The 24,265-nt window shown below is 31.9% G+C and overlaps 2 protein-coding genes across 2 annotated transcripts in view; both read right to left on the bottom strand.

Moving 5' to 3' along the window:
* The window catches only part of LOC126892788 (uncharacterized), a 163,277-nt gene extending 161,384 nt beyond the window's left edge, over positions 1 to 1,893 (bottom strand). Inside the window, exon 1 of the transcript XR_007701004.1 lies at positions 1,811 to 1,893. The gene's annotated coding sequence lies outside the window, so the exon portion shown is untranslated. The remainder of the gene's footprint in view (positions 1 to 1,810) is intronic.
* A 3,265-nt stretch (positions 1,894 to 5,158) lies between these two features.
* On the bottom strand, positions 5,159 to 6,159 carry LOC126892543 (uncharacterized). The gene has a single exon (XM_050662103.1). The coding sequence runs from the start codon at positions 6,154 to 6,156 to the stop codon at positions 5,197 to 5,199; it is 960 nt and encodes a 319-aa protein (XP_050518060.1). The 5' UTR covers positions 6,157 to 6,159; the 3' UTR covers positions 5,159 to 5,196.
* Between the last annotated feature and the right edge of the window lie 18,106 nt (positions 6,160 to 24,265).

The raw sequence follows: 24,265 nt of genomic DNA, 5'->3' as shown, positions 1-24,265 counted from the left end.
GTAATCCATATGTGTGTATTATTTTATTTTTTTTTCTATCCCGATTAGGAACCACTGAGAAATACTTAGAAGTCACGAAAGTAAGTAAGTAATTTTATAATTCGCCCTGAGATTGAAAACATATTGATATGTGATCTGGTTGATTAATTAGATTATCACTAATGCATTAATTAAATTAAATTACATATAAGAATATCATCACATATAAATAAATAAGATCACAACAATATGTATCATTTTTGTAATATTATTTCTGCAGAAATGAAATTTCACATATAAAAGTTTATCATGAAAAACAAATACAGTGGTAAATAGACTGTATATTATAATGGTAATATTATTAAATTGTTTTCTGTCAAAATTTAATACAAGTTACCTAAAAATTTTCCGACCGCGCGGATTTGAAGCAAGCCGGGCGATTTGCAAAATTCGGCCGCTCGCAAGAGCACCGATTTTAAAAATAATTTTTAATAATTAAATGTAATTATATTTTATAATAATTTTTATTTTAAGATAATATAAGTCTTTCTTTAGTCAATCACTGTAAAATAATTTCTTAATTGTTATAAATAAAGGCACTACGACTTAAGAAAAAAAAAACAATTATCTCGGCTTCAGTTGGTTGTAGAAAATTTTTATTTTTTTATGAATCTTCGTTTTGTCTTCAGCAACAATAATCTGTAAGTTAGAAACTCATAGGGTGTACAGCGCCGCTTCAGCTCTAAATGTTTATAACGAAATTTGCCCCCTTATTTTCAAACCCAAAAATTATCTCGGCTTCAGTTGGTCGTAGAAATTTTTTATTTTTTTTTATAAATCTTTGTTTCATCTTCAGCAACAATAATCTGTAAGTTAAAAACTCATAGGAAGTACAGGGCCGCTTCAGCTCTAAATGTTTATAACGAAATTTGCCCCCTTATTTTCAAACCTAAAAATTAGAGGTTTAAAAATGTTTTACGCATTTATTTACATCAGAATATGAAAGTATAACTCTTTAGAAGAAAACTAAATGTTTCACCAAATATATACGATTTTTTTTTTCAAAAAGTTATAGCCTTCGACATTTGACCTCTTGGGATAAACAATTTATAACATCTAAGCATCAAATTCGTTTGTATTTGAAAGATCTTTATTTTAAAGTTTAAAAAATAAAAAACAATTATTTGTACAATAAATATTGCAATTGTAAAAAACGGCCATTTTGGACCTTTCGCAGGCTGTTGTGCAATAACCAATTAACAAAATTAAACATACCATAGCTCAAATTGTAGGTTTTTTAATTTACTACAACTTTCTAGTAAAAAGTTTTTTTCTAAAATCAATATCCTAAGCTACAAAATTAAAAATCAATAAAAATTGCAAATTTAACAAATGAAAATCGCAATTAAAAAAAAGCGCACAATATTTTTGGTTACATTTTAGTAGAAGTTATTCCTGGCATCGTCCTTTACAACACCTGATGGGTTTCAAAAATTCCTGAATTATATCCTGAAATCGACCTATTTTTCACCCACAGCCTGGGGTAAGGTGCCTGGTGCATAGGTGCAGGTGCATAGAACTATTTTTAAAATGGATTACAAAATTTGCGGATATAGTGACATAGTTACAAAGACCAAGCCAAGTATATAAAAACGTTTTAAAAAAGGGGTATAGAATACAACCCCTTAACTCGTTAACAACGAACGCGAGTTTAAATATACTTAAAGGGACTATAATTAAAATAAGTGTGATAAACACAAATTAAAAAGATCTCTCCCGCATATGTAGTTTTTTAAATCAAGAAATATTACAAAATCAAAAATGTACGTACTTGTTTTACTATTTTTACAATCTGCAAATGAACTACATGTCAGCAAAGACAATTTAAGTTTTATTGCATTTACTGAATACTACTGCAATAATAAGGGGCTATTCAATTTTGTATCAAATTACAAGTAATAAATTACTTTTCAATGCAATACGTGTATGTATATATGTGATAAATAACACAGGCCTACAGAAAAAAAATTGTTTTGGTGCCGTGAATCTTTAAGCAGATTTTTACTATATTAGTAGGCTATTGATTATGTACTATAGAAAGGAACTACAACGTTAACGGGGTTTTATTATTTCATATGGTCAATGAATCTCTATATATGAAAAAAACGCGAAGTTCTACCATTTAAAGGGGTGCGTTTTTGAGAAATGGGTGAATTAGTCCCTGAGCACAGGTTACATTAGGGTGAGATCTGTGCACTTTTGGTACAAACACGTCTACATAAAAATTGTTTCTGGTTAAATTTCCTATCTAAATATAGCTTCTTAAAGTCAAAGATATTTTTTTTTTACAAAAATATATTCAAAAGAAAATGCACAAAGAAACCCAAAAGAAAGAAATTTTGTTTTTTGTCCACGGGGATATAGGTATAGACATTGCTTCACAGAAAAAAAAACTTACATGTCTTCTCTTTAAAATGATGTTTGGTAAAGGTCATTAGGATTTACAGTTTTCGAGATATGATTTTTCAAATTTCGCCACTCACAGCAATTTTGGGCAATTTTCCTTGTTATTTCGCAAATATTGTTCTGTAACTTTTTTCTACGTAACTTTAGGCATATGCAATGGTACATGTAAGAGGAATAGAAATCAATTACCTTTAAAATGTTCTACTGTATAATGTTGTACGACTTCTTTTAAAGAGGTTATCTTTTTCAAAAGATTTTATACTTTTAACGAGTTTTTAAATTTTTTACGATTATTTTTTAAATTTCCCATTATATCTTTTTTTCTGCATTTAGGTATATATTATATAATTAAAAAGAAATCTTAGTCTGTTTACTTTAAAATGGTGTATTATAAAAAATTCTAGGATTATTTTTGAATAGATATGCTTTTTCAAAATGTAATAATAGACTAAGAGCCGCTATAGGTGAAAATTCTTAATCATTTTAGGCACGACGGGACCCTATAACTTAAATAGTAGAACCTAAAAGAAAACGTTTGAGCACTGTGCCGTCACTTTTCAGTGGCACATGCGTCTACAGTGGCGCATCAAACTTTCCAATTATGGACGGGATACATAAATTAAAAAATACCCTCCCTAATTACCAGAATTTAATTTTTTTCATTTTTTTAAGTTTTATGTGATTAAGACATAAGATTCATCGTAATTTTAACCCACCACCCCCTTCTCCCTGCCCCCACCATCAAAAACTTTATTTTTCGATTTTATTTTTTTTTTGGTGGGATGCAATCAATTTTAAAATTTCAAAAAATTTACACGCATAGTTAAGGCTTTTATAAAATACGTCTATTTTTTATAGACCTGTAGGTTGAGTGTACATAACCTCAAAAAAATTTTAAAATTTTTTTTTTGAAAAAAAGTATATAACTTTTTTTGGGGATAGCTGCAGATCTAGTTTTTCCTAATCTTGTGTATTTTATCAAACACTATATTTCTGATTTTTTTCAGATTTTTCTGTAACGTTGGTCATCTTCAAAAATCCAAAAAACTGTTTTTTAATGGGGTTTTGGGGGGTTTGAACGTGTTTTTCTAATTTTTAAATATTCTAAAGAACTCAGTTACTTCAAGTTACATATAACCTATAAAAACAAAATTGATTTGATATATTACGAAGTCTATAAAATAGGTAAAATCCCCCAAAACCCCCCAAAAAACAGTTTTTCGGATTTTTGAAGGTGGGGTGACTTACGGAAAAATCTGAAAAAAATTAAAAATATAGTGTTTGATAAAACACACAAGATTAAGCAAATATTTAACCTGCAGCTATTCCTCAAAAAAAGTTATACGCTTTTTTGAAAAAAAAATTTCTTTTAATTTTTTGAGGTTATGTACACTCTACCTATGGGTCTATAAAAAATAGGCATGTTTTATAAAAGCCTCAACTATGCGTGTGAATTTTTTGAAATTTTAAAATTGATTGCATCCCACCAAAAAAAAAATAACAACGAAAAATGAAGTTTTTGATGGTGGGGGCAGGGGGAAGGGGGTGGTGGGTTAAAATCACGATGAATTCTATGTGTTAATCACATAGAACTTAAAAAATAAAAAAAATTAATTCTGTTAGTAAGTTCTGTTAACTTTTAATTTATTTATCCCGTCCATAAGTGGAAAGTTTGATGCGCCACTGTCGACGCATGTGCCACTGAAAAGTGACGGCACAGTGTTCAAACGTTTTCTTTTAGGTTCTACTATTTAAGTTATAGGGTCCCATCGTGCCTAAAATGATTAAGAAATTTCACCTATAGCGGCTCTTAGTCTATAAGCACTTGCAACGATTTTTGATTTTAGGATTATTTTTAAATTCCTAAATTCCTATTTTTAAATTTAAATATGTGCATATTTCATCAAAATTGCTCGTATATAAATCCGCTCCCTACTCATAACATAATAATGCAGTATCAAAAATGCTTAAAAGTTAAAAACAAAAAAGTTATGCGATAAAATAACCGTTGCCCTACCCAAAATGGACACCTATGACCGTTACTAGAAATTCACAATAGATGAAATCCATTTATCTCTGGAAGAAAAATAATCGTACCCGTTTTTGTTTTTCTAAATAAAAGCGTTCTGGGTTTTTTCCACCCCCCTCCTCCAGAGGTGGAGTGGGCTGGTCGTGATTAGTGTCATTCGATAGATTTTTGAAAAATATTGAACAAGTATTTTTCAATTTTTCGATCCAATCTTCATTTCGGGAATTATTCGACCGTCGCGCGAATTATTCGGTCATCCATGCGACGAATCCCACCCTGGGCACCAGGTACCTCGAAGACTATCACCGTCATAAAATTCGTGTTCAGTGACCTCCAAAACCCCCAAGTATAAAAATTGGACTCATTTCCGTCAATATTTCCTGAGTCCTAAATTTTTTATTTTCCATCTCTTCGAGATGCACTTTAAAGATGCTTTTTCTCATGCACAAAAATATTTGCCGGCGATCAATTTAGTTCACAAAATGGTCTAAAACTCTCACGAATCGAATGCAAAAAGTTACAGGACGATTCATCTTATTGCACAAAATTCCTAGGTTTAATGCTTCCTTACCCCGTCTATAACAGTTTGCGAAATAGTATAGGCATATAATATCTTCTTACAGCACAGTTAAAATTTACAGGGCAGTTATTACTAGAAAAATGAAAACGCTACAGTACGTCAAAATAAGTTTGTATTTTGCATAAAAAGAATAAGAAACCTTTTATATATATACAATATTGTTGCCAGTAACCACACTGTTCGAGTCATCATCACCTTCATCTTCTTCTAGGGTCTCCACATCATCTTTGCAGCATTTATTTCTTCGACAGAACATTTTAAACATCATCATTTTTACATTTACGTCCATCTTGGTTAAAACTATAAGCAAAGCTATCGATGTGCTGTAGGAAACCCATTCAGGTAAAAATAGTGTCAATAAAAATATACTATGCAAAGTAGCAGAACCGTATGACCACGAGATCAGTTCATCATATACAAAAACTGGTAGCCAAAAGAATATGATAATATTTGAAGATATCAGGCCATAATTTTTATAGTTGCTTTCGTCTTTTTTACGTCTGTAATCCATGAAGTTAAACACCAAAAGGATAAGCGCGATAAAAATATAGATTACGTGAAGAGGAGAAGTGATTTTGACAAAATATTCAAAAGCAAATTTTAAACTAATAAGTAAATAAGGTAAATAAATACCATATGTGTTAAATAGTGTAGAACATTTTACAAAATGTAGACTGGGAATGTTTACAAACCAGTGCAAAGCAAGACATAAACCAAGCAGAAATATAAGTGATAGTGAAAGCCTGTGTATCTGCCATAACCTGGAGTAAATAATCATTGGAAAGAAATCAACCAAAGCAAGTAAATCCATAAATATATAAAACAGTGGAAAAAATGTCACAAACACTATATGCCATATGGAGTAATGAAGAATGTATATATTTGTATTTGTTCTCAGTTTTGGATCCTTTATAATAACTGTAATAATGCAGATATCAGCTACTATGGATAGAATGCTTATTATTAGTTTTATGGTGTCTGTAACGTATGTTGAGTAGTGATAAATATTGTAAGTTCCTTTCATTTGATCATAGAATACTGTTAGATTTGTATTTGTTAAGGGATCTTCTACAGCTACTGTAATATTACACGTGTCTGTCATGGTGAACCTGAAACAAATTAATAAAAAAATAAGTAGTATTGGTTTATTTTGGTTATTTATTTTATTTATTTACTGAAGAAATAGCTAGGTTCAAAAGTGTTTAATTTTTTACACGTAAAAAATAATATTACATTATTCGCTCCTATAATTCTTATAATTTAAAGAATAAATTAAAATCCCTTATAAAAGGTATATAATTTATTAAAAAATCCCTTAAGAGGGGTACATCACCAATGCAGAACGTTTTCGATTTGAATACATTTCATCATCAGTGCTGAACAGGATGTTCACATGCTAAGCCACAAAAATTGAAAATAAATGGGTAAAGACCATTTAAAATGATACAGTCATGGATACACTGACAATGACTGTATCATTTTAAAGGGACTTTACCCATATATTTTCAATTTTGGTGGCTTAGCATGTGAACGTCCTGTTCAGCACTGATGATGATCTGTAATCGATCGAAAACGTTCTGCAATAATTGTGATGTAGCCCTTTTAAGGGATTTTTAATAAATTATATACCTTTTATAAAGGATTTTAATAAATTTTTTGTGATATATGGTATACAGCCAGCTGCAGGAAAATTTTTTCCTTGTGGATTCTTATAATTACCATCCTCAATTTCAAATCATTAGTTAAATCAAAGCCTGTCGTTATTCCTAATACTATTATAATTCCTATTACTGACTCTACCCCATTCCTTTAGAAATGAAGACATTCTTGGACAATAAGAGCGAAAAATATCTCTTTGATTTTGTTTTTCTCTCTTAGTGATATCTACTAGTTACCACGTGGTAAAATACCGTGAATTTCGCTCTGATTTTTGTTCTTGTAAAAAACAGACTTTTGTTCTCCTCTTTTATTGATAACGACTAGTTACCACATGATGCTCTGCTCCGAATCTCTCTTGATTGTTGACTCTCGCAGACAACAGACGCTGTGTTCGCTCTCTCTATTTGTTTCCAGTAGAAGATAGACGCTTTGCTCTCTCTTAGTGATAATCACTGGCTCAACAAAAACAATACCGTGATACACCTTATTGTAGAGCTCATCTGCTAAAGGCAATGAAACTTCGTACAAGAAGCAACCGCGTGAAAACGAAAACCTGCTATGTGATAACAGAAACCTGCTTTTGTGAATACTGGGAGTATATACAACAACAATATTGATAAGCGTTTTTATAAACTTGATTCAGCTATTGGCTGTATAACATAATTACCCCTAATTCATTTGAACCACACAAATCATACACATACAGTCCTATTAACTCTTAAATTGTTTTAATACCTTTGCATAATATGTAAATAAACTCAAATAAACTCAAAGAAAACATAATCAACGCTGCAACAGAATCACTTGGAGAGAGAAAAGAACGAATACTAACATTAATATGTGAGTATTCAAATATTCTTTCTTCTTTAATGCCTTTTTACAATACAGAAAGAAACAGCCATACAACCACTACAAACGAATCAGAAACGAATTGAATACGTTAGTGAGGCAAATAAAAAGGGAGCACTGACAGAGTTTCTCAAAACAGATGGAACACGACTTCTACGGAGCACAAAAAGAAGTATGGAGAGTGTTCAGAGGGCAAAGAAAGGAGATAAACGAATTAATAAAACCGAAACACATTCATAATGAAACATGGGCAGACTACTTCCGATCTCTATTTGCTAAAGGCGACGATAATGAACCACCAACACCTGAAGTTAGCAATGTCGATTACTTTTGAAAATTTTGACAATAAATAAAAAATATGTCATCAATAAACCATTGCCACTGTGCTTAACGGCAGTTCTCGTCAGTGGCGCACAACCCCAACAACAATACTCCTAAAAGCGACACTATATTACACGAAATTTTCGATTTTATAAATCTGACTTAATTGAAAATTGGACCAAATCCCATCTTAAATTTTAGGAAAAGACCCACCCAACCATATGTAAACTCTCCACTTTAGTCCAAGGATGTGGATTTTACGGCCCTTCCTATTTAGGGCCTGTTTTTCGTTCTCGTCCCCAAAACTCTCAAAAATTTTAAAAATTTAAGTCCGACTTTTACGGCTTCTGATAATACTGATCATTACCTTTCCAACAGATGTCTAAATTTGAAAATCGGTTAAACCATTTAAAAGTTACCGAGCTCAGAAATATGACTCAATTTTTATTCAAAAAGGGAAAATGTTTGTGGATATGTATGTATGTATGTGTGTGGAAAAGTTACACCGATATGAATTTTTTTTCTGTGTTTCAAGAGGGTGTGAGATCCGATTCAGAACCGGTGTAATTTTTGTCTTCTGAATACCCGTAAGCCATCTAGAGGGCTAGGGAGACACAAAATAGCATATTTTTTGGGCGTACTTATATATCTTAGGGTCACGGAGAGACAGGAAAACCGGAAATACACCAAATCAATAGGGTTGAGTTAAACTTTCAAATGGTGCCTAAGCTATTAAGCTGAGACATATACACTGCTCACCATAGCCGAATAACTGAAAAATTAAACTTTGAAAATTTTAGTTCTTCGACAATTACTCAAAATTTCAACCTACGAATTGCGCCAATAGCTGAGCGTTTGTAGGCGGTCTCTAGTTGCGTCTAAATGTGTATACCTCATATCTGGAAAAATTCGAATTTTTAAATTATAGGCTTCATAAGTATGATCAAATCTATTTCTTATGGGAAAAACGGTTTTTCAAGCTCAATAATTCGTGTAATACGTTCAGTTATCATACTTGATCTTGGATGAATAAGATACTACTTCTCAATAGGTTTCAAACTCATGTTTATTGATCAAAATCAGTTAAGCCGTTCAGAAGTTATAGAGCTCCAAAAGTATAATTAGTTCAGGAACTGAAACTTTTCACTTCGCAATTTTTACAGAATGGATCGATTTGCTTGAAAATTTAGCAATAAGTAGTGGATAGTCCAAAAATCAAAATCTATATGATGCCGAAAGACGCTTTTACCATGGGGTGGTTGCCACCCCATCTCTGGGGTGGAAATTTTTTATTATATTTTGACCGCAAATGTTGGAAAAACATTAATTGTAAGCAAAAAAACGCTTTATACATTTTTTTGATAAAATTAATAGTGTTCGATTTATTGGTTATCGAAAGTATTAGCTTTATATCGAAAAAAACAATGTTATTAATCAGTTTTCTGCTAATAACTCAAAAAGTTTTTGTTTTATCAAAACAACTTTACTTAACGAATATAAACCTTTTAAAAAAGAAAGGAAGTGTTTTTTTTTTAATTTTATTTAAGAGCAATAGTAATCGAGCTGTACTTTACTATATGTTAACTTGTCTTCGTCAAATACTAAATATTATAGTTTCAAAGTCAAAAGACGGAAAAACTATGCATTTTTCGAGGATAACTTATAGAAACTAATTTTAAATGTTTAAAAAGATATATCTTCAAAAATAAAAAATAAAGTCTGTAGCTTAAAAATTAAGTGACTTATAATGAAAAGAATGTCAGTCCTTAATTTTTCAGTCAGAAAGTTATCGGAAACAACCCCCTAATTACCACCCTAATTAAAATTAGTCATCGACCTTATTCTGTATTTTTTATTTATGTATTTTTAATAGATTACAGAAGTTTGACCGGCTTAAAACAATTAGTTTTAAAAAACCTGGAGTTAAAAGCGAATAACGAATTTTGTAAAACATGCTTTTTTCTTCAGAATAGAAAGATTAGCATCAGAGATGCGAAAAAATGTTTACATATGAATATGTAGCGTGTTTATTTCTTAAGAACTTGGTTTACGAAAAATTTTTCTACGACAAAAATTGAGTGAGCTACAGAAAATTAGAAGTTGTAATAACATGCAAAAAACACCTTTACCAACCCTTTAAAAGTCACCTTTTTTGAGACTGAGGATTTTAAAGGGATTTAATATTAATAGTCTTATAGATCTTATAAAAACTTTCAAAAAAATTTTTTAACAAACTTTTTAATAGGTATAAAAAATAAAAAAAGGTTAAAAAACCAATAAATTAAAAAAAAATGGAAAAATCCAATTGTAAGCATAATAAAGTTTCTTGCTATGAAAGCGGTATTTCTTTGTATGGTGTACTTTAAAAACTTATTACCAAAGAACGGCAGTTCTCGCCAGTGGCGCATAATATCCCTACATGCGACACTATTTATAAAACTTAGCGTGTATTCGATAAACATTGCATTCAACTTCAAAGATTTAATTTATAAATAACTTTGAAAAACTCCTGATACAAGAGTAAAAAAACCGCTATACGCCGTAAAAATGAGTGGCGCATACAATATTCCAGCTACAAAAGAGCTGATATGAATATTACGTGGCGCGATAATGTATTTTCATTTTGATGGAAAATAAAATTCTAGTTTAATTTTAAAATATTTTTCCATGATATTTGCTAAATTTGAAGTTACATGCGCCACAAAAGAGCTTCAAATGCAAATTTTGTCAAAGTTATCCTTTTGTAGCGCGTTTTACTTCAAATTTTGCAAATATTATGGAAAAATCTTTTAAAATAAAACTAGAATTTTATTTTCCATCAAAATGAAAATACATTATCGCGCCACGTAATATTCTTATCAGCTCTTTTGTAGCTGGAATATTGTGTGCGCCACTCATTTTTACGGCGTGTAGCGGTTTATTTATACAGGGAGTTGAACTTGTTACGATTTTCATACAAAATTGGTTATAACTTTGTAAATACCCTGTATAACATAACAAACCTTTATATTTTTGTGATGAAGAAGTTAACAGGATTTCTAATATAAAATAAAATATAGGGTGTCCCATTTAAAAAAAAAACATAACTTTGGTCTGCCACTGAGATATCGAACACCCTGTAATATTCTAACTAATTTTGTAATGTGAAGCTCAAAGTTGTCTACAATTTTTGTCATTAACTTTTATTGCCAGTTATTACTATACCGGATCTATTGAGCCCCACTAATCAATCACCCTGTATGTACACTGACAATATTTGTATATGGTAGTCACTCACTCTTAAATTTCCTGTTGAAAAACAGTAATTTATATTTAACTAAATTGGGATAGCTCGAAAGTTGGATTTATACATTTTAGAATAAAAGTTTTAACATCGAAGTAAGAACTTCAGTTCTAATCGGTATAGTACCTATTTAATTAAAAATTAAATTAAAAATCCAAACTATCTTCAGTAAACTTTGAAGTGCTTGCGCTAATAACCGCAAAATCAAACAGTGGTTGTGCTTAGCTTATTGTTTACCAGGGGCGGCTGGTGGGGTAAAATTTTGGGTACGCCAAGCCAGCAAGTATGTGTAATACATAATATGCATAGTAAAGCCTCAGAAAAACTCATTATTATGTATCAATTATAAAACTATCGCACTATTCCAAGAAAAAATTTAAACAATTAACCGAGATCGGCCAAACCACTAGTAATGACAGTGAAAATTGAACAAATTTTTTTTCGCGTTTTAGGATTTTTTTTGAACTCATTTGCGCAAACGTGCACTTGTTTACAATTGTGTTGTTTGTCTAAAAATATGTTACAATTATAGAATGATTATGTTACATATTTTTTTGTCAAAATTTAAAAGAAAATTTATATTAGAATTCGATAATTATATTTAAAGTGGCAACGAGGCTGGGCGAAGGCCAGTTCGATTCGGGCCTATACACCAAGCACACGACAAATAAAATCATTGTCCGGCAAGCTGCTTAACTTCAAACGCTTTTTGTACGGAGATCTTATGTGAGCTAGGTCGGCCTGGTGGGAGCGGGCCTATTAATGATTATTTTAAATAGGGGAGTGCAATTAGAACGAAAAGATACAATGTTTCGGAAAAAATCAACCAAGGTTATATTTTCCTAAAACTTTTTTTGTTAGTTTATAAATATGTTAAAGTAAAAAGTTCTACTCACAGATTTCGCCGCTAATTGTTTATTAATTGTTTAAACAATAACAATATTTTTGTATAAATAATGTTAAGAATATGGGTGAATTCAACATTTTATTTTGATAAAAAATGTTTTTATTTTAGTTTTGATTATGCTGAACCCGAATCTGACATTACAATTTGCAAATTCAAAATGACGGATTCAAAATGGCGGATTTTTTCCTAAAAATCCTTAAAAAGTAGTTGTAAAATCCGAATTTTTTTTATAAAACGTGTTTGTCTACATATATGTGGATATTTTTGAGAGGTTGCTGAACCTGAATCAAATTTTGATAATTTAAATTATAAAATGGCAGATCCAAAATGGCGGATAACTTAAAAAATAGTTGTAAAATCATAATTTTTTTACAAAATGTATTTATTTCTACATAATATATTTATTTTTGAGAGCTTTGATAAACCTAACTTAAATGTTAACATTATAAACTATAAAATGGCGGATCCAAAATGCGGATTTTCTAAAAAGAACATAAAGGAACATTTTTCTAAAATATTTATTGTCTTTAGTTTTAACAGGTTGTTGAATCTGAATTAAAGATTAAAAATTGAAATTTCAAAATGGCGGATCCAAAATGGCGGATATTTAAATGAAAAACAAGTAGAATCCAATCAAACAAATATTGAATTTTATTCTTAAAAAAAAGATAAACAAATAATTTACACAATAATATTAAAAATTAAAATGTATTAGAAAGAATATTTAAAAAAAAACAAATTTTCGATTAGAAGGATATAATTACATATTGGAACATAGTTTTTAATTCCAAACAACTTTTCTTTATAAACATTTTCGATGTTGTGAAATATAGAGGTACTTTACTCTTAAGTGAAATTCATATTTTTTTATATACCTCGTACAAAATTAACAAAATTTGATATTTGATGATTGCATCTTATGTTATATACGATGCAGAGTATTTTATAAAGAATAACTTTTTTTTGTAAAACTGATATTAAAAAAGTTATCAATAGGTTCCAAGTTACGCAGACATCCTGTATAAGAGCTAAAAAAATTTTTTTTGTTGAACATTTATTATTGTTAAAGCTTATTATTAAATGTGTTTCAGGTAAGTTTTACAGAAAAAATGTTGATCACTCTGTATATCCATTTTTTCATCTGGTAATTTTCGGTTTTTGTATTCCATTTTTGTTATCTTTCTTAGTTTTCTCAAAAAGAAACTGTTTATTTCATCTTGAAACTAAAACAATTCAGTGATTTTTAAATATTACATCCCAAGCTTTAAAAAAATACCAAAAAAATTGTATTAGATTTATTCAAACTTGAGTAATACCGTCTTAAATTGGTGGGAATTCTGTAAAACTACGAAGTTTTCAAAAATTACATTTTTTGAGACATCGTATTATTTGAATTAAATTTTTGAGATTATTTTTGAGTAAAGCATCGTTTAGTAAGATGATTAAGAGGTAAGTTGTGCAAATTTGAGAGTTTTATAAGTAAAATTGTATTAGTTACACATTTTTAAATCATTTTTAAACAAAATTCATGTAAGGCTCAGTTTCCGCCCACAGCGTACTTATATCCATATATTTTATTTCTCTATATTACAACCATAAGATAGCTTGTTTTATCTTCTTTCATGTCCAATTTGTAAAATTTCTTTTGATCCATTAGTTAAAGAATTACATTAAAAAAACTCAACCGTGCAATTCTTCCAACGCTAGTTTACAGTGCGCCAATGTGTGTGAGAAGGGTGACTTTAGCGTTATAAATAAAAAATTACAGAAGCTAGAGATTTAATTTTAGAAAAATCTATATATAAGGTTTTTTTTGTAAAATTTTCTGAATTTTTCAATGGTCAAGTCAGTTTTTTTCTAAAGGTTATATTTTCGGAGTTATTTAAAAAAACATCTAACTTCGCTGTTCATTTGTTTAATAAAAAATGAAGCACCCACTTCTCGAGTAGAACTTTTTGATATGTTGTTTATTAAACATTTCTTAATGAAATTACAAAAAGTTTTATCTTGTTTGATTTTTTCCGAAGTGAAAATCTAAATGCACTCCCCTAAAATGCCTGAATACGATTCGATGCTTTCTGTGATAATATCATAACAAAGTTGTCTTAACGGACGCTGATGTATTGAGTGATTTAGTACATTTAAAAATTATTTACATGCTTTAACATAATTTTTGAATATATCTTTTTCAATTTTAAAGCTCTTAAAATTATTGGGTAGGCCCGGCCTATCCTGCCTACCCCCAAAAGCCGCCACTGTTGTTTACATACTTAAATTAGCCGACTATAAGTCGATGAAAATTGATAACTATCCGGGAACTGCATGCATCCCTACTATACTCAAAATAGCAAATTACAATAATAATTATTTTGATAATAACACTCATCTTTAATCTTACAGAGTTGCACGTTCAAAGCACAAAGGTGAAATAAATAGTCTAAGAGCTAGAGCCGAAAAATCATCGTCATAAGTAATATGGAGTTTTGCATGTGAAATGTGTCTATTGTATATTGATAATTATGACCTCTTTCAGGCTGACACCTCGGTGGATACAGGAAGTAGCAATAAGGGATGAAAGGAGAACGTTAGTGTAGTCTTTAAAGGTTTTCACCTCCTATTTTGTTAAACTTCCATCGATTTGCATAAAAATTGGTGACTAGTTAGAGCATACCCCAAGAAATAAAAATGATTTGGTGCCAACTTGCACTTTTACCGTGAGGGTTTTTAAAAATAACCCCACAATGTTGTTCTGAAGCTATTTTCTTGTGGCATTTTTATAATCAAGTATATTCAAATGGGAAATAAGCCACAATTTTACCTAAAAATGATTTTATTAACGTTTCGACGCCCAAGTCGGGTGTCGTTGTCAAAATACAAAATAATACTAAATAAACAAAAATGTTGTGGGTTAGTAAAAAATTCTTCTAATAATTTATTTAATCTGACTCATTTATATCGGCAATTCAGACACGTATTATACATTTTAAAGTAGACGACTTTAAAATGATATTGCCAATATTGAAGAGTTGCGTTCCTGGGACGACTTTACTAAAAGATAGTTCATTCGATTACATGAAATCAATCCCAACTCAAAAATATCCGCCACAAAAAATCATAGCATGTGATCTGTCTTTAAAATGACAACCAAATGCAACGGTGGCACTGAAATTCTCGCGTTAGAGATTCCATAGTAAATCACGAGGGAAAACCAGCAAAAACCTCGTGATACTATCCCGACATCGTAAGTATTTGGGTTTACATTTAGTTTACTCTCAAAACTAATACCAAATTCTGACTTGATATTTTAAGTTTTAAATAATACTAAAATACTAAATATGTACTAACTCGATATGTTACTGATTTACTAATTGTTGTATTTTCTTTCTATTGACGTCCTCCTTTAATATGGGTAACCACATCCTACTGCATTCTACCGAGGAATTTGCGACACAATTGGTTTTATTTAGCATAATTAGAGCCGCTTCTTTGATTTTTCTCTTTTTACTATCTGCTTCTTTTTAGGACTATACTTGAATCTCTCCACTGAACTCTATGTTCATTATCCCATGCGTGTTGACATATTTGAGATCTATCAAATTCTCTATTTTTTATATAAGACTGATGTTCATTTACTCTAACGTCTAATGGTCTTGACGTTTCACCTATATAAAATTGTTCGCATTTTAAATATTATACAATAAATTAATAAATATACATTTTAAATATTAAACATTATAAAATAAACATATATATCGAGTTAGTACATATTTAGTATTTTAGTATTATTTAAAATTTAAAATATTAAGTCAGAATTTGGTATTAGTTTTGAGAGTAAACTAAATGTAAACCAAAATACCTACGATGTCGGGATAGTATCACGAGGTTTTTCCTGGTTTTCCCTCGTGATTTGGTTGTCATTTTAAAGACAGATCACATGCTATGATTTTTTGTGGCGGATATTCTTGAGTTGGGATTGATTTCATGTAATCGAATGAACTATCTTTTAGTAAAGTCGTCCCAGGAACGCAACTCTTCAATATTGGCAATATCATTTTAAAGTCGTCTACTTTAAAATGTATAATACGTGTCTGAATTGCCGATATAAATGAGTCAGATTAAATAAATTATTAGAAGAATTTTTTACTAAGCAACAACATTTTTGTTTATTTAGTATTATTTTGTGTTTTGACAACGACACCCGACTTGGGCGTCGAAACGTTAATAAAATCATTTTTAGGTAAAATTGTGGCTTATTTCCCATTTGAATATACTTGATAACCCCACAAATCGATAGAGGGACAAATTATAAGTAAAATTTGTTTTATCATGTTATTAAAATAAATCAATACTTTTTGAGTTATTAAAGATCAAAGATTTGTCTGTTTAAGAGCACATGCGTGAAGTTATGGATGATAAAAAGAACATATTAATTAATTATATGTTACTAAAGTATTATTTTTATATTATTTCGATATTATAAATTTAGCAAAAATGTATTCGAATATGTCAAATGTACCCATTATTGGACACCCCCAGTTTCTGGACATATTCAGTTTATATTGATAGAAAAAATTCAATTAAATATCGAAATAATGTAAAAATAATATGTTACTAACATAGAATTAATTAATATGTTGTTTTTGTCATCCGTAACTTCACGCATATGCTCTTAAATAGACAAATATTTGATCTTTAATAACTCAAAAAGTATTGATTTATTTTAATAACATGATATAACAAATTTTACTTAAAATTTGTCCCTCCATTGATTTGTGGAGTTATTTTTAAAAAAATTGTTTTCACCCTCGGGAAGGGGTGGAATTCACCACCAGGGTAAAAGTGCAAGTTGGAACCAAATCAGTTTTATTTCTTGAGGTATGCTCTAACTAGTCACCAATTTTCATGCAAATCGATGGAGGTTTAACAAATTAGGAGGTGAAAACCTTTAATGACTACATTAACTTTCCCCTTTCATCCCTTATTGCTACTTCCTGTATCCACTGAGGTGTCAGCCTGAAAGGGGTCATAATTGTCAATATACAATGGACACATTTCACAGGAAAAACTCCATATTACTTATGACGATGATTTTTCGGCTCTAGCTCTCCGTCTAAAATGACTGACACAATATTTTGTCAGATAGAAAAACAGCAAGAGAACATGTTTAAATATATTTAAACATGTTACAAATACAGTATAGATAGAATATAGATCAGCGTTTGACCGAGTTTTTCAGTCGCTTCTAGAGTCGTTTAGGGAAAGCCCGAAACAGACCATTTTTTATTCGACGTTTGACTAAAAAGTTGAAACTTCTAGGTTTGACTCAAAGCACTTCATTCAAAGAAAAAAATTGAGGTTGGAAAAGGCAGTTTTTGTTTTATTTGATTCAGAGTTGAACCACCATCTCCAGATAGCTATTTCTGCCTCTCAGGCGTTATCAATGGAGGAATGCAGTCACAACTCTGAACCAAACACCAACAGCCCACCTTATTTACGGAAAAAATTGCCGCGAATGCAATAATTCCACCTATAAGACGCAAATCAGCGACATCTCTCGTAAAACGAGCAAGGCGAAAAGTCTCAGATGCAAAGTTTACTACGATTAAACAATTAAAATAATTGAAATAAAAATAATGAACAATATTTTAAATCCAACACTTTTCGTTAAAAGAAACTGCTTTCTGGTTGCGTTCTGAATCTCCGGCTTTAACAATTTATAAGCACAGAGATGACGAATATAGAAGAAAGCAGAAAGGACACGTTCACGTATCTACTCTTTTCGTCTAAGAAAAGGGCCGAGAAAGACAGTTTCAAGTACTCAAAAATCTGAGTAATTATGAAAAAGGGGAAAGGCAGTGTTTTGTTTTTATTTGATTGAGAGTTGGACCACCATCTCCAGATAGCTATTTCTGCCTCTCAGTCGATATCAATGGAGCTATGCAGTCACAACTCTGAACCAAACACCAGCAGCCTGCCTTATTTAAGGGAAATTATCGCGAATGCAATAATTTCACCTTTGAGACGCACATCAGCGACATCTCTCGTAAAACGCGGAAGACGAAAAGTCTCTTCAAAAGTAAAAAGTGCCTTTCCCCTTTGTCATCTTTACTCAGATTCTTGAGTACTTGAAACTTTCGGCCCTTTTTTTAGACAAAAAGAGTAGATACATGACCGTATTCTTTCTGCTTTCATCTATATTCGTCCTCTCCGTGCTTATAAATTGTTAAAGCCGGAGATTCAGGATGCAGCCAGAAAGCAGTCTCTTTAACGAAAAGTCTTAGGTATAAAATATATTGTTTAATATTTTAATTTCAATTATTTTAATTGCCTAATTGTAGTAAGCTTTGTATCTGAGGCATTTCGTCTTCCTTGTTTGCCAAAAATGGAATTTATTTCGGGATTTGTCCAAATGCTTTGATTTTGATGTCTTTTTTATCTAAATTCTATTTTTATAATAAGTTTAAATTTATTTCACAATTAAAAAATGTCTTAAGGTACAACTATAAATATTTACCAAAAAGTTTAAAGGGAATATACGCTATTTTCAAAAAGAAGTACTTACCAAATAACAGCACAATATACTTCTATCTAACATTGACAAGTACACGATTTGTAACGTGATTCAAGCCATTTAATGAGTGAGAGCCCACATAAAGAAAATTGTTCGATGCAATTCTTGATTGTAAGCATATTATACTGGATGCTAAACACAAAATTCTTATGCATTTGTAGTAGATTCAAAATATATATATGTTTAGGTCTCAGTAAACTAGTTCAAAGAATTATAGACATAATTATAAATTTAACAAACTCAAGAGAGAAACTTGCTGGTTTAGTTTTACAAATTCTAGTTTTCAAGTATCCCCAATAAAAATAATCTGTAGGGTTAAAATTTGGTGAACGAGGAGTCTACTCGATACTACCTAATCTACCAGCCCATCATCCGGGAAATATCTGGGGAAAAATTATATATAAATATTATATATAGAACACTGGAACAGGGGATGTCTTAATTGTGGAACAGGTTACAGGTTTCGAACGTAAGACTACGAAAAGGTCCCATGTATTTTGCCGGACAGAACTTCCAATTGATTTGTTACCCTTTCATTAAACTCTCATGCCAAAATCAGACTGCTATTCATCACCAACATAATTCCTGTGATGTGGCATGTTCTACGTGTCGGACTTATTAAATTGTCCAACATATTCGGCGGACAAACATTTTGTCATATATTATATAAAGTTACAAGAGAACAAACTGGGTTCAGATCTTGATATAGCACTAACGACCACTTACTGGTAATAAAAAACTTGATAGAGAAGTCGGCGGAATACAACAAATCACTGGCACTGATATTCGTGGACTACGAGAAAGCGTTCAATACCACAAACCAGCAGAAAATGTTAAAAGCATTGACAGAATGCCGAATAGACCATCGCTACACCAACATGGTAAAATATATCTACCACAATGCAACGGCTAGCGTAAGACTCTCTGGACAACAAACTAATAAATTCTGTATGCAGCGAGGAGTACGGCAAGGAGACATCATCTCACCAAAGCTGTTCACAACCCTTTTAGAACACACTTTTAAGAAGGCAGATCTGAACGAATATGGTATCAATATAAATGGACAGAAGCTCAGTCATTTGAGATTCGCAGATGGCATCGTCCTTATAGCCGATCGTATGGATGATGCAATATTAATGTTGAACAAGTTATTTCACGCTGCCTTAGAGGTCGGACTAAAGATTAATATCAACAAGACGCAAATAATGACTAATCTGGTGCTAAATCGTAACATTGTTGTTGATGGAATGGATATTGAACAGACTGCATCTTATAAGTACTTATGGGACATGAAATTCGGTTGGGAAGAGATAACTAGACGTGCGAGCTCCCACGTCGCATAGGATTAGCCTGGGCAGCGTTTGGTAAACTGAGCTATGTATTTAAATCGGATTTACCCATATGCCTGAAAAGGAAAATCTTTGACCAGTGTGTATTGCCTGTACTCACTTTTGGGGCGGAAACATTAACACTCACAAAAAAGGTAGTGAACAAGATTCGCATAAATCAGAGAGCTATGGAGCGCCAGATGTTGGGTGTCTCCCTGAGGGACCGAATCCCAAACGAAGAAATACTTCGTAGAACAAAACAACGGACGCCGTCGAAAGAATCGCATCGCTCAAGTGGAATTGTCGCTCAAGTCAGCAACTGGATGCAAGCCGCACAAAACAGAGAAAGATGGAAAGAGCTGAGGGAGATCTATGTCTAGCAGTGGACGAGTATAAGTTAATAATGATGATATATAGTTTGCTATTGGATAAACTTAAAAACAACCTGCTCGTTTTCACAATCATAAACTTGTCAGGATGACACGTTTCACTGCTAGTTTTCACAATCCTAAACTTGTCAGGATGACACGTTCCACAATTAAAACTTCCCTCCCCTGTTCCAGTGTTCCCATATATCAAAGTTTGTCCGACTAGACACCGTTAAGCTATTAACAAATTTTCAGCTTGCTATTAATCAATTTTTTTTTTGGTACACGGGATCCAGGCATAATATATTTTGTTTAATATAGTTGTAATCCATTGTATTCCCTCTTCATTCATAATTTTCCGACATTCTGCACAAAACTTGTCAGATATTCATCAAAACCTTATTGAATCTTATAATGCTATTCCTCTGCAGTTTTTACATTCTGCATGTAACTGATGTTTTGACATAAGTGAATCACACCATGTACAAATCTTTTGTTTACAAAAAAAGAATGAAATATTGTGATGTTTGAACACATTTTATTATATATTTAATTTTAACTAGCGTTACCAGTTAACTATGAAATAAAAAAAAACTTGCTCGCTTTTTTGTTCACTATTATTTCTTGTTTATGCAACCGGATAAAACCCATTAGCACTGGTATAACAAGGTTTTACTCCAATTATTATTGCAAAAAGGGTGATTTTCTACTCAGCGGGATATAACTAACAGAAATATATAATTTACGATGATTACTTTTTATAGATTTTGTTTTAGTAGGTTAGGATGTGATGTTTTATTGGTCGTTAGTGGAGGTATTTTAGTATTTTCATTTTAAAACCTTGGTTAAGTATGGAAATGGAATACTTTAAGGCAAATAAGTAAATGGCAAAGTAATAAATCCTTTTATTTAGATTTTATACTATTTTTTTAAGTTATATAGACAAAAACAGAGGCTAAATGTATAACTTGTCAGATACCTTTGACATTCTTTTACGTCAGGTAAGCATAGTCCAGAAAAATACTCCATATGCTCCACAAAACCACATATACTCTGTTTTCAACCTGCTAATTTTAATTCTTCCCCCTTCAATAGCCCTTCTCTATCCCTCCAACTTCTCCATCAACATGTCTTTGCTCTCCTCTACTAACACGATATTATCAGCAAAGAGCCTTGACCAAGGAGCCTCCTGCTGTTGCAGGAATTAACATCTGGTTTCTTATTCCTGGCATAGGCCCAAACTGTTTTTCTTCTATCTATATCTCTCTCCCTAACCTTCATTTTACAGTTCTCTCTCAAATTTTCATTGTCTCTTATTTGTGTGCGACATTAACGTTATCCCTTGATAGTTCCACAAGTTCTGAATGTTTACTTCATCTTTATACCATGATACCTTTACACGTTCTCTTTCCATGTACATATTGGGTATCCTTTCGTCCAGATATACAGTGATGAGCGCGCTAATAACCGGCAAAATAGCGCAAAAGGTGGAAAACATAAAATTGTGAGATAAAAAGAAATAAAGCTGGTAGAGGTGTTAAAATTAGCGATAGTAACATATACATTGACATTATATTGATTGTTTCCCACCTTTAGACGTATCAGAGAAGTATGTCAACTAAAACTGTCACTGTGACAGTGGAATTTCTCAAACTCGTCCTATACGTCTAAAGGTGCGAAACAATCAATATAATGTCAATTTTTAAGTTACTACCGCTAAATTTAACACCTCTACTAGGTTCATCCCTTTTTATCTCACAACTTAATATGTTTTCCATCTTTTGTGTTATTTTGCCAGTTATTAGTGCGCTCTTCACTGTATATTACTCATCACTTCAACAAAGTATCAACCCCTTCTTCTCCTGAAGCCTTCAAAACCTCCACATGTATTCCATCAAGTCTTACCAGCTTACCGATCTTCATCTCATTTAATGCTTCGATGACGTCGTCTCTCGGTACTCCCGATATTTCATTTTCATTTAGGATCCCTTATCCTCTTTCTCTTCTGGTGTTCTCCTGTTTAGCAACTTTTTAAAGTACTCATACCATCTATGCTTTATTTTAATATCGGTTTCTAATACTCTTCCATCTGTAATACTCTTTCTAATACTCTTAATCTACCGTACATAAGTAAAGTCACGTCATGACTTCTCCCTTGCTTTAGCAATGCTATATAACGTTTTAATCCCCTCGGGTGTTTCCAACTCTTCATACAGCTTTCCAGATGATTTTTCCTTAGCATGATCTTTTCCAGATGATCTTTCTTTTCCTTCCCTACAGCGCGCTTTGCTTCCTTTTTGCTACCATATCTCCTTATTTTCCTCTCATTTTTTCTCTCTAAAGTTCTGTTACTCTTCATCATTCCATGACCAAGTTTCTTTGTACCTAGGAGGCCCCCTATCGGATGTTTTTTCCAGCACTTCCTCTCTCCTACAGCTGCACTGTTGGCTTCCATTTACCTTATCTATTTCATCAAGCTCTTCCAGCACTCTACTTTAAAGCACTTTACAGCACTCTTGTTAAATCCTTATCTTTTAACTGCGACCATTTTACTGTCTGGTCTCCTATTTGCTTTCTTTTCCGCCTCACTTTTATGTCCTTATACATTCACCGGTCCACCAGCTACCCTGTATCACTTTCCAGTTGGTAACTTCTTTTAGCTGATTGTGCTAAAACGGAGCACAAAATCTATATGACTTTCTGTATCCCAGCTACCACAGGTAACATACTGGTCTTCAGTCTTCATAAACAACGTAATAACAACAACGTATAGACAAATCCCATGCTACTGCAAAGTCTTCTTCTTCTCCTTTTTGTATAGACATGACTCTGTCTGTTTTTTCAATGAACCTCTAGTAAGTTGTCGTTCCATCGTTTTTGTGGTCTTCCCACTGATCGTCTTCCTATTGGGGAACCTTCTCTCGCTGTCCTGACTATCCTATTTGTTGTCATTCGGCTTATGTGGTTATTCCATTCTATTCTTCTGTTTCTTACCCAGTTATTAATGTTATACACCTTTTATCTCCGTCGTATATCAAAATGTACATCTATCTCTATCCCATAGAGTCGTATCATCGATTTTTCGAAGGGTTTTCATCTTTGTTTCGAGCAATCTTTTTGTCCTCTCTGTGTCGGGTTATGTTTCTGCCGCGTATGTCATTATTGGTCTGATGACTGTTTTGTAAATTCTGCCTTTCATTTCTTTTCCGATATTTTTATTTCTCCATATTGTGTCATATTGTGTATAAGAATCAAGTTCCTAAAATGTTATGTGTATCCTGTATTACTATATGGATGTGAAACCTGGATCATGAAGGTTAACATGATGAACAAATTAGAAGCCTTTGAGATGTGGTCATATCGTAGAATGCTCAGAATATCTTGGGTTCAACGCATTTCTAACAGAGAAGTCTTAAACAGAGTAGGTCAAGGCGAAGGTGACTTAATGAAGATGATAAAAAAGAGAAAACTTGAATATCTGGGGCATATAATGAGAGGTAACAGATACCGGATGCTGCAGTTAATACTCAATGGAAAGATCGACGGAAAAAGAGGAATTGGTCGAAAGAAATATTCATGGCTCCGAAACCTTCGTCAATTCACTTGATCTTCCACTTCTGTTTCGAGCCTTCCGTAGCTAGATAGTGTGATGCCTAGGTATTTAAACTCCATCACTTGTTCTATTATCTGACCTTCCAGCTCCAATTTACATCTTATTGGATCTGCTGTTATAACCATGCATTTTGTCTTTTGTGAAGAAATTAACATGTTAAATTTTCTGGCGATTATGTTGAATTGGTGCAGCATACGTTGGAAATCATCTTCACTTTGAAAGATTAGTATTGTATAGTCCACATAGCAGATTATTTTAAGTTGTTTTTCTCCCATTTGATATCCTTTTTTAGTTCTTACTTCTGCACGAATA

This window comes from Diabrotica virgifera, chromosome 9 (assembly GCF_917563875.1).
Source record: "Diabrotica virgifera virgifera chromosome 9, PGI_DIABVI_V3a".
NCBI classification, from domain to species: domain Eukaryota; kingdom Metazoa; phylum Arthropoda; class Insecta; order Coleoptera; family Chrysomelidae; genus Diabrotica; species Diabrotica virgifera.
Note: the sequence above shows the minus strand (reverse complement) of the source record. Positions and strands in the feature narration are given on the sequence as shown.